Source organism: Podarcis pityusensis (genome assembly GCF_964106645.2).
Source record: "Podarcis pityusensis genome assembly, chromosome: 1".
In the NCBI taxonomy this organism is placed as follows: Eukaryota; Metazoa; Chordata; class Lepidosauria; order Squamata; family Lacertidae; genus Podarcis; species Podarcis pityusensis.
Genome location: NC_138028.1, coordinates 12357006 through 12370234, shown reverse-complemented (window position 1 = coordinate 12370234; position 13229 = coordinate 12357006). Strand labels below are relative to the sequence as shown.

Genomic DNA, 13229 nt, shown 5'->3' with positions numbered 1-13229 from the left:
CAGCGCAGCAACCCAGCAAAGGGGATGCAGCAAGGAAAACCACCATCACCTCTCCGCTGGGAAGCACTGAGCAAAGGGGAGTTCCCAGGCAATGCATCCGATTTGATTGGCACAAGGCATGCAAGCTCCACCCCCCAGTCGTTCTTAGACTCCTTATTGGGTGAGCAACGCAGCCAAGCAACACAGTTGGAGCCTCCCTCCTTCCTGGCCGGCAGGGAGGGAGGGAGAGGAGCAGCTTCCTTTGAAACCCGGGAAATTTAAGGGACATCATCAATAAGGGACAGCAGCAGGACACGGCGCTGGGATAAGGGAGTTTCCCGCCAAATAAGGTTGACAGCTATGCACAGGACACTACAGATCCCATGAACCCTGTCGGGATGGTGCTCCCGAGCATGCTCACAAGCATAAGCAGACCTGCAAGATTTCTTGTGCACCCAAAAACAAGACCACCCAGCTCCAAGAAACTCCTCCCTCGCTTTGGGAAGAGTAAGTATCCTTGGAAGGATGGGAGAAATGGAACAGAAAGATGGCCGGTAGCAGGACAAACCCCATGATGAACAAGGGCCTAATGCATAGAATGAAACTCAAGTTCACACCGTAGCGGGGATTTCCAAACTGTGCAAGTTCACATCCCAAATGTCTGTAATTTCAAATGCGCCCCATCCCTTCAAAGAAGAATAAGGAAGGCATCTATAGCCAACGAACGCCCTGGACCACAGATAGCAACTCTAGCAAAACTGGCATTTACCTTTCAGAGTCCTGACGTGAACTGGGAGGTCGCTTTTCGTACTGTACACGTCCTCTCCTGGGGACGGCCTCCTCATGAGACTCGGGTCATTCTGCACCAGCCAGTCAGCCACTTTGCTCTCTGCCGAGATCATTTCTGCGTGGCCCCCTTCTTTGCCGAGGTTCCTTCTCTGCCTGAGCGAAAATTTGGTGACGTGATCTTTTATCTTTATTTTACCCGGGGTGCAGTCGTCAAACTCTATGGTGAAAGAGGCGTGGCTCTGCACGACGGGCAGCGCCACCGCGTCAACGTCTTTGGTGGGGATTTCGTGGACTTGGGCCTCTGGAGTTTTCACCGGCTGCTGGAATTCTTTCGTAGGGATTTCAAAGTAACTAGGCTCCCTTCGGAAGGCGTAGACAGAGTCGCCTTGAGGATCGCTGTAGCCGGTGATGTTCCCATTGATTTCCTCTCCGTGCTGACCTATGTCTTTTGTTCTCTCTGCGGGGTAAAGGGGGAAGTATTATTTATTCTTTTAATTTGAAATCAAAGCTTTTCATTTTAATTTTATTTAATACTTGCCTTCCACTTTTCCAACAACAAACGCAGAGCAGAAAGCAGCTCACAACAATCACAACAGAAGCATAAAAAAACCCAACAGCAAACATCACAATATCAAAATCAAAGTCTACGTAGAAGTTTTGAAAGTTTCTACGAGTTTGAATCCGTTTTAGTCTATTCTATTGCAGTTTTAACTTTCTGTAGGTTTTAAAATATGGTTGCAAATCTTTTAGTGATCATTTTATTTCTTTATCTTTTTCGTAAACTGCCTTGAAGTGTCCCCCCCCCACAATCAAATGGTATATAAATTGTTTGAAATAAATAAAATAAACCAAACACAGTAGAATACAGCTAAAGCACACAACACCAGCAAATTATTGAAAATGAATTAATGCAATTACATAAAGTCACAGTTATATAAAGTTCCTATTCACACTATTCACCCTTAACTGTTGAAAAGAGAAGCAGCAGGTATATTTACCTGGATACGGCTCTTCTTGCCTTCTGTCATCTGCTGACTCCAACTTATTGTTTTCATCATCTTCCCCCCACCATGATGGCTGGCCGTAAAGGGGTGTGCGGTAAGTAGTTGTCGTCTCTGGAGGTAGACAACACACACACACACACACACACACACACACACAAAAGGCAGCATTAGTTTGCTGGCAGCTATTGCTATCAAGTTCAAGATGGTGGCAAGGGGACACCTACTCCAAAAGACACCTTTTAGAAAACTAAGGGCAACAATATTTAATGAAAAGTGTTCCATAAACCAACTGCTCACCGCTTAGGCTTATGAAGTAGTCAAACTGGCTTTTAAATGGTGCTACTTGACGAAATGCAAACCTTGGTTATTTGGAATACCTGGCAAGCTAAATCATGGTTCACTTGAAGACACGTATGTAACTTGATTTTTATTTTTTATTTAAAAAAAAACCATTGCAAGGCATAGACTGAAAACACAGCATAGCACACAGTCAGAAATCTAAAACGTGGACTATTATTTAACCTAGACCAACCAAAAAAGTCTCGATTGCCTGCAGAAGTTCTTTATTATTATTATTCGTTAAAACAGTAGCGGTGAGTTTTAAATGAGTCTCTGCGTCTCTGTACTTCAGCTAGTGGTATTTTGTTTGGTCAATTTCTCTGTCAGTGCCAATTGCCAAACTTTGTTAAGCCAGTTCAATAAGGACGCCCCTTCCGAGTCTCTCTAAAACTGGGCTGTTGAGAAGTCCTAATGCTAACAATGTATTACCAATAAGAGATTTAAACGAGACAGATATATACAGTGGTACCTTGGGTTAAGAACTTAATTCGTTCCGGAGGTCCGTTCTTAACCTGAAACTGATCTTAACCTGAGGTACCACTTTAGCTAATGGGGCCTCCCGCTGCCACCGCACGATTTCTGTTCTCATCCTGAAGTAAAGTTCTTAACCCGAGGTACTATTTCTGTGTTAACGGAGTCTGTAACCTGAAGTGTCTGTAACCCGAGGTACCACTGTAGTTTTAAACCCGCAGGAGGCTTACAAGTATTATTTTACCCATCCACAGACTTCTTACAGCACAGACAGAGCAATCCTAAGTGGGGTCAGGAGAGGAATGGCGTGGTAGATCTAGCATCACATCCAAAACCCTGCCAGTTCACACCAGCCAGGGAGATAGTGACTTAAACTCAGTACCAGGCATGCAAATGGGCACATGGGCACTTAAATAAACAGCTTCAGCTACTTGAGAGCCATTTCCCATGCAGAAATAAGCAAGGGGAACAGGAAATACAGGTTCCTTGGGCTTCCAGTCATCATAACACACCCCACTAAAAATACACACAAGCACTTATTGTCATATTGGGAGAGCCGTGCAGAATCACCTCCGCATCCCAACAAGCAAAAAGGTACCCTTGCAACTGCTTCCTTTGTGTAGCAAATTCAGGCTGCACAAAGACATTCGCTCTGGATGACTGGCCTCCCTAATAACCCACCAATCCCTGAACTTTATCTTCAGAAGACCGAGGTTGGTTTGTGGGAACCAGCATAAGTGCTTTAAAAGGGGGCTGAAATCTTCAGCACATGGGCTCTGCTTCAGCCTGAAGTGCTCAGTGACTGATTTACATATAAGCTAAGCAAGCTATAGCTTAGGGCCCCACTCTCTTGGGGGCCCCAAAAAAATTAAAGGGGAAAAAACTGCATGTACATTTCCAAAATATAAGATAAGAAACAAATAAAATAAAACCTACATACAGTTAGAGCTTAATAATTATTTCACTATTAATATACTTCTTAATTGTATTTCAGTTCAACAATTACTTTGATAAAATACCTATTTTGTTATGTGCAAATGTCTTTAGATACCTATTAGGTCCATAAATTTCCATACTGCATATATTCAACACTAAAAACAGCGACAATTTGTTGTTGACAAAAGACAGCTGGACATATAAAGGGCCCCATTACCTTCAGTAGCTTAGGGTCTCATCAAACCTAAATCCAGCCCTGGACATGCTTTGTACCCTTTTAAAATTATAATTCACACCCCAAGAGTCGAGGATAAAGCAAGCAAGAACTTGAAACGCATAATTACTGCTCTCTTTCTGGATGCCTCCCCTGAAATCTCTTTCCATGATGTGTACCGACTTGCCCATCCTTCTTCCATCATTATTAATAAAAGCAACGCTTTTTGTAGCACTTTTATCTCACAGAAGACTGCTGTACTCTACTGTTTTGCCATAAATCAGGGATGGGGAAGCTCTGGCCCTCCAGATGTGATCAAGGACGATGGGACTTGCAGTCCGACAACATCTGCTGGGCTCCAGGGTTCCCCATCCTGGTCTTAAACCACTGCTTTGAGGTAGGTCATCATTATACCCATTTCACAGATAGGGAGAGGGCCATTATGCTCATATTCTGCTGGTGGGCTTCCCAGAAGCAGGTGTTTGGCCACCATGAGAACACCATGCTGGACTAGATAAATCTTTTGGTCCAATCCAACAGGGCTCTTCTTATGGAGACCAGGGGGCAGGGGCCGGAAGGGTCAGGTTAGTAATTACTCTACACTGGGGACAGGCAATATGGTGCCTCCAGATCAGGGGTAGGCAACCTAAGGCACCGGGGGCCGGATGCGGCCCAATCGCCTTCTCAATCCTGCCCGCGGAGAGTCCGGGAATCAGCGTGTTTCTACACAAGTAGAATATATCCTTTTATTTAAAATGAATCTCTGGGTTATTTGTGGGGCCTGCCTGGTGTTTTGACATGAGTAGAATGTGTGCTTTTATTTAAAATGCATCTCTGGGTTATTTGTGGGGCATAGGAATTCGTTCATATCCTTTTTCAAAATATAGTCCGGCCCCCCACATGGTCTGAGGGACAGTGGACCGGCCCACGGCGGAAAAAGGTTGCTGACCCCTGCTCCAGATGTTTGTGAGGAGGAGGAGGAGGAGTTTGGATTTGATATCCCGCTTTATCACTACCCTAAGGAGTCTCAAAGTGGCTAACAACCTCCTTTCCCTTCCTCCCCCACAACAAACACTCTGTGAGGTGAGTGGGGCTGAGAGACTTCAGAGAAGTGTGACTAGCCAAAGGTCACCCAGCAGCTGCATGTGGAGGAGCGGGGAATCGAACCCGGTTCACCAGATTACAAGTCCACTGCTCTTAACCACTACACCACACTGGCTCTCACTTGTGGACTCCCAACTCCCATCATCCCTGACCACTGACCATGTTAGCTAGAGCTGTTTTATATTGTGATCCTCGGGGGAACGGTGTTATAGAAATTTTAATAACAACAACAGTTTGTGCTTTTATATTGTAAACCACCCAGTGATCCTCAAATGAAGGGTGGGGTACAAATTGAATGAATGAATGGGCCCATGGGCTAGAGGTTCTCCACTGCTGTGATAAGACCATCAAGTCCAGATTCTAAAACCACCAAACTGCACCACTGCAATAGGGTTTCCGGGAAGTTTCCTATCCCAAGCACTGATCTCACCTGGACCTGCTGAGGCAGCAACCATGCCCTGGAGCCAAAGGTTACAGCCTAAACCCCCTAACCCACAGCACATAAGAAGCCTACGTAAAGAGTCAACCGGCAGTGCCTGAAGCTTCAGTGAAAAGTAACTAAACATCTCTGTCGTCCTAATTGTATTAGAGCCAGTGTCTCCGAGCCTGGCTCATTAAGCATCCATCCGCCGCCCCAACCCTCTGCCACAACTTTTTATGCCAGCCTGTCCAGATGGCTCCAATTCATTCAGGCACTTTTCTTGGCTCATCAATCCAGCCAGACAGCCCAGGGAGGGCAAAGTGTGGAATAGCATCCCTTTAAATGACAGGATCGAGGTCACTAGTCTAGATAAATATTGAACTGTTGGGTGGCGGCAGCGATACTACAAACACCACCGACATTTGGGCGCAGGGAGGGAGCGAGAGTGGGATTAACAAGATAAAAATGGGCAAGGAAAAAGAAGAAAAGAAAGACCAACAGAGCACTGCCAATCAGAATTATCGAGTTCCAGTAGACTGTATTTAACCCAGCAAAGCATTATGGGAGTTCCAGAACAAGGTGTCATCCATCATGTATATACTAATAACGAACTTAATTCTCCAGGAGCCAATTATTAGGTAGCCAAAGAATTGACAAGAGGATGATGTGGAGAATCTCAACATTTGCAGAAATACAACAAGAAAATTTGGGTGGTAGAATCAAGGCTCGAGAGGGGAGAATCCACAAGACTGTGTGTGTGTTCAGTGGAAAACTGGTGGCAGAGGGAGAGATGGAATATACTGGGGGGAGAGGCATGACTAGCTCGCACCCTGAATAGGAGCACTCCATGCTGCAAAATTTGGCCTCAGGTCCCATTTGCCATCACTCACAGCTCAAGACCCGCAAGGACTTCCTCTCCCCATAAGAACCAACCTGGACCCTGTGATCCTCCTCTGTGATGGGACGATGAGCTGCTTGTGTGTAAAATCCTAGTCCCTCAGAGTTTGGTCAAGTTTGCAAACCTCTGTCTGTAACGGAGCCCCTTAAACATGGCTCCGTCAGTCGCTGGCAGATTCCGACAGTGGTTGCTTTCGGAATCGCTTCCAACATAAAAGCTCCTTAACGGAAACACGTCTTCTGGACTCTCTGCGTGACAGTTTCCGGCGAGGAGTGGGTGTCCCTACAGGAGGTCCTGAAACCTCCCCACTGTTTTCGCTGGAAGTGTCTCTGAGCCATCCCTCCAGCTCCCTTTCCCTCAGCCCAGCTCCTCTCCCCCTACTGGTTCCCTCTTCAGCTGCTGAGTCTCTCCCAACCTGTGTGAGCCCTTTCACTTCCCTTCCTTCCGATGGCAGTTCCCTGACATCCACCTCCCCTCCAGGGCCCCCTTCATCCCCTCTCGCCCCCTCCTCTACGGGCGGTGAGGAGGCAAAACCCCGGAATGAACTTCCTTCATCTTCCGATGTCCCGAACACTTCTCTCCACCTGTTGCGGTTCCTGGTCTCGAAGTACTCCTCCTCCTCAGAGTCCATCTCCCCTTCCCCTTCCGATTCCGAGAATCCTTCCAACTCCTCCTCCTCATCGGTGGTCCCAAAGTATTCCCTCCGGAACCTCTCCACAGGCTGAGGTTTCCTTGGGAACCTTTGATGGAACGTTTCTATCAATACCTCGTCATTGATATCTTCTGCCATTACCCAAGTGTTTTCTGACTCCGGTTCTCCTTCCCACGCTACCAAATACTCCACCTGATCCCCCTTCCATCTGGCGTCGAGGATTTCTGCCACATGGCTGCTGCATTCCCTTTCTTCTATGACCGGTCCCCGAGTGGCCATCCCTTCTCGTCCCCCCTCATACGGTGACAGTAACGACCTGTGAAATACTGGGTGCAGTTTCATGTGGTTGGGTAACCGGAGCCTGAAAGCCACTGGGTTGACCTGTTGAATGACCTCAAAGGGACCCAATCTCCTGGGTCTTAATTTCTTACAACCTCCTTTGAACGGCAACCCTTGGGTTGACAGCCACACCCTATCTCCCACCCTTATGGTTTCACCTTCCCTTCGGTTCTTGTCTGCCTGCCTCTTGTATTCTTCCTTCGCCCTTTCTAAGTTGAGTTGGAGCTGACGATGGATTGCTTCCATTTCTTCTACAAAATGCTCGGCTGCCGGGACACCCCATCTCTCCCCTTCTCCCCCTGGGAAAGCCCTGGGATGACACCCATAATTAGCCAAGAAGGGGCTCATCCCTGTGGACACATTCTCGGCATTGTTGTAGGCAAATTCCGCCAGCGCCAACTTTTCTACCCAGTCATTCTCTCTGTCATTGACATAACACCTCAGGTATTGCTGGAGGACCCCGTTTGCTCTTTCCGCCTGCCCGTTGGTTTCAGGGTGCCGGGCAGTCGAAAAGTTGACCTCCACCTGCAGTAAGCTCATGAGCTTCCTCCAGAACCTGGAAGTAAATTGTTTTCCTCGGTCTGAGACCACCCTCAATGGCACCCCGTGCAACCTAAAAATGTGTTCTACAAATAACTTCGCTGTCTCTTCCGCCGTGACTGCATGCGAGCAGGCTACAAAGTGGCACATCTTTGTTAGTAGGTCTACCACCACCATGATGGCTGTTTTCCCCTTGGACTTCGGCAGATCAGTCATAAAATCTATCGACACTGCCTCCCAAGGTCGTTCTGGGGTTGGTAAGGGTTCTAATAGCCCCGCCGGTGCCCGCCTCTCCCCTTTGGCTCGCTGGCATTGCTCACACCCTCTTACATACTCCCGTACATCTTCCCTCACCTTAGGCCACCAAAATTCCCTGGTGACCAACCACATGGTTTTGTGTTGTCCAAAATGCCCCGCCGTGGGGCTGTCGTGCAACTGCTTGAGTACCCTCCCCCTTAAGTCTCCTTCAGGGATATACAGTGCCCCTTTGTAATACAAAGCTCCATTTCTTTCCTCGAAACCCCCTGGTTCCTCTCCCTCACCCCTAAGACCTCTGAGCTTATTCTGGGCGTATTCATCATTCTCTGTTTCCTCTACCAGTTCTCTTTGTCCCACCAATGCCGCCCCACACACCCAGCGGTCCTCTGGAATGACATGTCTCTCTTCGGGTGCTCCCTCCTCCTCCAAATATTCAGGTTTGCGTGAGAGAGCGTCCGCCCTAATGTTCTCTGGGCCTGGCACATAACAAATCTCAAAGTTAAATTTGGAGAACTCCTGGGCCCATCTCACTTGCCGTTGGTTGAGCACTCGTGCCGTCCTCCAATACTCTAGGTTCTTGTGGTCAGTGCACACTTGCACCTTATGTTGTGCGCCAATTAGCAGGTGCCTCCATCTCCGGAACGCCTCATGAATGGCTAGTAGTTCTCGGTCATACACCGTGTAGTTCCTCTCGGATTTGTTCAGCTTTCGCGAAAAAAAGGCACACGGTCTCCACTCTGACTCCTCCTTCCCTGGCTGCAGAAGCACCGCCCCAATCGCTCTGTCTGATGCGTCAGTTTCCACTCTCATCGGTTTTTGTAAATCCACATGCAGGAGTTGTTGTTCCGAGGCGAAGGCCCTTTTTAGTTCCTCAAATGCTCGCTCCGCCTCCTCAGTCCAAACGAACTTCTTCTTACTGCTGAGACAGTCCGTAATGGGCGCCGTCAGGTGGGCAAAGTTTCGGATGAACTTACGATAGAAGTTCCCAAATCCTAGGAACCTCTGCACATCCTTCCTTGTTTTGGGTGTTTTCCATTCCAGCACCGCCTGGACCTTGCCGGGATCCATGGCCAATCCCTTGTCTGACAGGCGATACCCCAGGAATTCCACCTCCTTGGTATGAAACTGACACTTCTCCAGTTTCACCCACAGCTGGTTGGCTTGCAGCCTGCTCAACACTTCTCTGACGTCTCTCACATGCTGCTCCTCATTCTCAGAATACACCAACACGTCGTCTAAGAAGGCCACACAATTCTTGTAAAGCAAAGGCCCCAGGACGTGGTTCATAAACGATTGAAAGCACGCGGAGCCTCCTTGTAGGCCGAAGGGCATAACTAAATATTCAAATGCCCCCAAAGGGGTGAACATGGTGGTTTTCCATTCATCCCCCTTCCTTATTCGTATCAGGTTGTACGCCCCCCTTAGGTCCAGTTTAGTAAAAATCTTTCCCTTCCTGACCCTTGTCAAAATGTCGTCAATCCTGGGCATAGGGAAAGCCACTGGTTCTGACACTGCATTTAAGGCCCTGAAGTCACACACAAGCCTCGGCTTGTTCGTGTTTTTTTTATCCACAAAAAACACTGGGCTGCCCCCCACCGCCCTGGACTCTCTGATGAACCCTCTCTTCAGGTTCTTGTCAATGAACTCTCTTAACTCCTGCATCTCTCTGTCGGACATGGCGTACAGCTTGCCTACAGGGAGCTGTGCCCCAGGGAGTAAATTGATTTGACAGTCAAAGGGTCTATGCGGGGGTAATTGGTCAGCTTCCCTTTCGCTGAAGACGTCGCGGAGATCTGCGTATTGTCGTGGTACCTTCACGTTCTCCGTTACTTCAGTCCCTGCTAGGGTGGCTTGGGCCCCTGCCAAACCCTTTCCCTCTTTGCAGTGTTCTAAGCAATGTGCTGAACCAAAAGAAACCACTCTCTGATGCCAGCCCACCAGCGGATCATGTAACGCTAGCCAGCTCATCCCCAATATAATGGGAGCTCCTCCCAAGGTGGCCACATTAAACGCTATCAGTTCGGTGTGCCTTGCCACCTTCATTATCATTGGGACGGTCTGCAAGCTGACTTCTCCTCCCAACAGCTCCCTGCCATCGATCGTGGTCACCTGCAGGGGGTTGCTTAAAGGGATCGTCTGTATCTGGTGTTCAGCTGCAAACTCTTTGCTCATGAAATTGCAGGAGCTGCCTGAGTCCAACAGCGCCTTTATCTTTAGAGGGTGTCCGTTTGGCAGCTCTAGCGCCACTTCTATCACTAGGGCGGGTTTAGGAGGTTCTGGCGTGGGCACTTTCACTGCTCTTTGGCCTGACTGCTGTGCCCCGACGGTGGCAGCCAGGCGTTGGCTTTTACTTGCTTCGGTATTTCTTCCTCTCTTCCCTCCACAGCTCCTACCATCCCTTGCCATTCCTTCCTCTGGGGGCAGACTCTGGCAAAGTGACCTGGCTGTTGGCAGAGATAGCATTTCCGGGCGCCTTTTCCCTCCTTCTTTCCCCCCTCACTGGGCTTTGAAACTGCGCGCGCGCGCGCTGTTCCGATTTCCATCGGCTCTGCCGGCGGGAAAGTTGGCTCTGGAATGTCTGGAATGCGGAACTCCTTCCAACGTTCCCCCTTCCCTTCCCGCCTCTCCAATGCTCTCGCCTCCTGGCGCGCTCCTATGGTCAGCGCTGATTTGGTCAGCTGGTCCATAGACTCCGCCCTGGGCGCCCGGGAAAGTTCGTCTTTCACAGCCGAAGAAAGCCCTTCTTCAAAAAGCATTTGAATGGGTTCCGCCGATAGATCCCACCCCAATTTATGGATCAACATGGTGAATTCAGTCCAGTACTCACGGACAGATCGGCTCCCCTGTTTGCAAGCCATTAACTGTCTGCGGACCACTCCCTGTTCAATATCGCTGGAAAACATCAGATCCATGGCGCGAAAGAACTTCATCGTGTCCTTTAGGACGTCACTATTCGCTGCCATCAGGGGTCTAACCCAGTCTCTCGCCCCCTTTTCAAGATGCCCAATCACGAAAGCCACTCTTGATTCCTCGTCAGGGAATTCATCAAACTGCAGATTGAGGGCATATTGCATCTCTGTCCGAAAGCCATGATAGTCTTTGGGCTCCCCCCCAAACTTCTGCACCAATCCTGGTACCTTTCTGACGAGCTGGGTGTCTTTCCCCTTTTTGTCTGCATCCTGAGCCCTCCTCTCCTCAAGCCTCGCCGTCTGCAGCGCTAGCTGGACCTCCAACACCCGGTACCTTTCTTCCAGGCTTGGACCCGCTCCAGCTCCTGCTTCTCCGGTTCCGGCTGGGTTGCTCATGATGCCTTCTCCTGCACAAGCTGCTCACGAAGACTGTCGGAATGCTGTGATGGGACGATGAGCTGCTTGTGTGTAAAATCCTAGTCCCTCAGAGTTTGGTCAAGTTTGCAAACCTCTGTCTGTAACGGAGCCCCTTAAACATGGCTCCGTCAGTCGCTGGCAGATTCCGACAGTGGTTGCTTTCGGAATCGCTTCCAACATAAAAGCTCCTTAACGGAAACACGTCTTCTGGACTCTCTGCGTGACAGTTTCCGGCGAGGAGTGGGTGTCCCTACAGGAGGTCCTGAAACCTCCCCACTGTTTTCGCTGGAAGTGTCTCTGAGCCATCCCTCCAGCTCCCTTTCCCTCAGCCCAGCTCCTCTCCCCCTACTGGTTCCCTCTTCAGCTGCTGAGTCTCTCCCAACCTGTGTGAGCCCTTTCACTTCCCTTCCTTCCGATGGCAGTTCCCTGACATCCTCCATGGCCCTTCTTTGCATGTTTCTCCCACGAGAGGTCTGGAGGGCAGCAATATGAGAACGGGCCTTTTCTGCGGTGGCTCCTTGTTTCTGGAAAGCTCTCCCCGGGGAGGCTTGCCTGGCACCTTCACTACATATCTTTAGGAGCCAGGCAACAAGGTTGCTCTACAACCAGGCCTTTGGCAGAGCAAACAATTGGTTTTGTATTGTTGTTCTTATTCGATCAGGAAGTTTTGTATGGGGAAGTTATTGTATTGGGAAGTTTTTAATGTTTGACGTTTTATTATGTTTTTATATGCGCTGGAAGCAGCCCCAAGTGGCTGGGGACACCTAGCCAGATGGGCAGGGAATGAACAACAACAACAGCAACAACATACCACTGAGCCATCCCGATTTAAACAGGGCATCCCAGAAATTCAGAAACCATCCTGGCTTCTGAGTGGATCATAGAATGTCCCATTTTTTTGGTCCAGCGCTATGGCGCAAGTCAGCTTGCTCCTGTGAGAGCTTGGGACCAAACCCCCCCCCCCTGAGTGCCCCAATTTGGATCACCTGGATGTTGGAGGGTACCTTATATATGCATTCTGTGTTTTCACTTTTTAAATTTATTCTGTAAACCACCCTGTGATCTTCGAATGAAGGACGGTGTATACATTTAATAAATAATAACAATAACCACTGAAGTTAAAGCAGCTTTCTCCCACGAATGAAAACTGCTGCCCCACCTGAGCCACGGACAGTTTCTTCCTGGCACTGCCAGCACTGACTGGCAGCATCTCTTGAACCCACCTCCCTCAAGTCACAAGAGGGTGGGGGGCAGAGTCCTTCCCAATCCTGGTACTCCTGAATTTCCGGGATGCCCTGTTCGGTTCTTTGGATTGAACTCTTTTGTTCAAGCTCATGGGAGAAGGAATTTGAGGGCCAATGGGAGTACTGGGGAAAACATTGCTAACAAATCCATGGTACGAGCTGATTGCAGGAGGGTGACGCAGGGTTAATGCACAAAGGCAGCAAGCTGCAGTTATTGGGACCTGAGTGGGTGACGGCAACCAGAGGGCACATCACACACTTGAAAGGGCACGACGTGTTAGATGTGCTTTACATCTATGGCGTGCAAGTTCTGCGGAGTTTGGAATTCCCCAGCAGATGTGGCAGAAAGTGGTAAAGAAAGAGAGAGGTGGGGAGGGGGAGCCATTAGCCATAACTGGGACGGGAGGCCAGGAGCCACGTTAGATCAACCCAGCAGTGCGTTAGGAGAAGCAGAGCAGCACCCAACCCCCTCTCTGTCCCACTAAAAAGTCAATAAAAATAAAATGAGCGATTGCAAAGAGGGCACTGCACCAGCTCTCTCCAGACAATGAACTTGAGTGCTGATCTAAAAATACCGTCTGGGCAGATCAGAGGAAGGAGAGCCAGGCATTGGAATAAGGGCAGTTGTCCCAAGAGACGGCTTTTAATTGGTGGTTCCTGCAGCTTTGATCATGGCAGCGGCTCACTCTATTTTCTTTGGAACCAAAATATTTCT

The 13229-nt window shown here is 49.0% G+C and overlaps 1 protein-coding gene across 5 annotated transcripts in view; it reads right to left on the bottom strand.

Moving 5' to 3' along the window:
• CEP170B (centrosomal protein 170B) overlaps positions 1–13229 on the bottom strand; it is an 87185-nt gene that overhangs the window by 36042 nt on the left and 37914 nt on the right. For all 5 annotated transcript variants that reach the window (XM_081004903.1, XM_081004907.1, XM_081004905.1 and 2 more), the window contains exons 7-8: positions 1767–1883; positions 749–1225 (exon numbers count right to left, since the gene is read on the bottom strand). In XM_081004903.1, the coding sequence (XP_080861029.1) occupies positions 749–1225; positions 1767–1883 (594 nt within the window). The remainder of the gene's footprint in view (positions 1–748; positions 1226–1766; positions 1884–13229) is intronic.